This window comes from Punica granatum, chromosome 1 (genome assembly GCF_007655135.1).
Source record: "Punica granatum isolate Tunisia-2019 chromosome 1, ASM765513v2, whole genome shotgun sequence".
In the NCBI taxonomy this organism is placed as follows: domain Eukaryota; kingdom Viridiplantae; phylum Streptophyta; class Magnoliopsida; order Myrtales; family Lythraceae; genus Punica; species Punica granatum.
This window is the reverse complement of record NC_045127.1, coordinates 46,525,036-46,526,714: the sequence shown is the minus strand read 5'-3', so window position 1 is coordinate 46,526,714 and position 1,679 is coordinate 46,525,036. Positions and strand designations below refer to the sequence as shown.

Sequence of the window (1,679 nt, the reverse complement as noted above, 5' to 3'; positions counted from 1 at the left end):
GTGTCGAAGGGTTGGGAGATATATCAAATGGACGTGAACAATGCGTTCTTGCACAACGACCTTGATGAGGAGATTTACATGCACCTAACACCGGGACATCCATCTCAATGGAGTGGACTTGTTTTCAAGTTATGGAAGTCGCTTTATGGGTTGCGACATGCGTCACGCAACTGGTATGCAAAGTTCGTAGATGCACTTAAGCGTTATGGCTCTCAATAGTCTGGCGCTGACCACTCTTTATTTACAATGGCTCAAGGGAATTTATTTATGGTAGTTTCGGTGTATGTGGATGACATCGTTGTTGGTGGTAATTACTCGAGCCAGTGTCAGTATTTCAAGAGATATCTAAACCAGTGTTTCAGGATCAAGGATTTGGGATCTGTATGGTTTTTCTTGGACATCGAAGTTACAAAGATGAGTTCAGGATTGTTTCTTAATCAGAAGAAGTATATACTTGACATTCTTACAGAGTACGAGATGTTGGGAGCTAAGCCGTTGGCATTCCCGATGGAGCAGAATCACAGACTTATAGCGGACTTTGGTTTGGCTATTGCTGACCCGAGTCAATATAGGCAACTAGTTGGCCATCTCATCTACCTGACGATTACTCGACCGGAGCTTTGTTATCCTATGAAAGTATAATCTCAATTTATGCAGGATCCACATCAGGACCACTGAGAGGCTTACGATTCGTGTACTACGATACCTCAAGTAGTCTCCAAGACAGGACATTCCGTTGAAGCCAAATTCATTAATACTTGAGGCTTATTGCGATTCCAATTGGGCCAGCTATCTTATGACGCATCGATTAGTTTCCGACTATTTCATACTCTAGGAGGCTCCCATTTTCTGGAAGATGAAGAAGCAAACTACAATGTCCTGATCTTCAGCAAAGGTAGAATACCGATTTATGGCAGCCGTAGTCAGTGAGATACTATGGCTTCGGAGTTTACTTCACTCACTTAAGTATGCATCTTTTTCAACCTACACGATTATTCTGCGATCATCAGGCTGCATTGCATATTACAGCTAATCCAGTGTGCCACGAACAAACAAAGCACATCGAGATAGACTATCACTTCATTCGTGAAGACATAAGGTCTCAAGTTGTTTCTACTTCTCATGTGTCTACGCAACTACAACTTGCGAACATTTTTATTAAGGTCCTGGGATGAGACCGTTTCCGATTTCTCTTGGGCAAGTTGGGCATTCGAGACCCTCATGCTCCGATTTGAAGGGAAGTATTATGTGATATATCTAGATTTTCTGAGATATCATAGAAATTTTTGTATCTTATTGTATCATATTTATTGTCTAGCCTTATTAGTCCATGCGATTTAGGCAATCGTAGATATTTGCTTCTTTGTAATCGCACATAGGTTATATGTATTCAGACATTGAGTCAATGAGGGTTAAGCATTCATTGAAAAATTAACAAGTTCCAAAGAAGGCATGGGGCAAAAGATAGTCACGGTCGGATTCACAACAAATAACGAAAAGTCAAAAAAAGAAAAAGAATTTATCAGAAATTTTTGTTTAAAAATGAATTGGATCGGAACAATGGGCCGGGAATGTAGGCACGGGTTAAATCTTCTTAAAATTGTAAAAATGCATATTGGGCCAAAATTGTTTTGACTCACAACCATCCTACACGGTATCGGATCGTGACTGGTGCAAAG

The 1,679-nt window shown here is 40.4% G+C and overlaps 1 protein-coding gene across 1 annotated transcript; it reads left to right on the top strand.

The window, feature by feature from the left end:
- The first annotated feature begins 246 nt into the window (after window positions 1-246).
- On the top strand, window positions 247-715 carry LOC116206738 (uncharacterized mitochondrial protein AtMg00810-like). Its single transcript, XM_031539545.1, has 2 exons — window positions 247-572; window positions 658-715. Exons 1-2 carry the CDS (start codon window positions 247-249, stop codon window positions 713-715), a joined length of 384 nt encoding a protein of 127 aa, XP_031395405.1.
- Window positions 716-1,679: the final 964 nt, after the last annotated feature.

What these genes read in the sequence shown, in the direction of transcription:
- LOC116206738 (XM_031539545.1), top strand. Translation starts at nt 247, where the DNA reads ATGGCTCAAGGGAATTTATTTATGGTAGTTTCGGTGTATGTGGATGAC. An exon ending in GCTGACCCGAGTCAATATAG is followed by an intron (nt 573 to 657) that starts GCAACTAGTTGG and finishes CAATTTATGCAG; the next exon opens with GATCCACATCAGGACCACTG.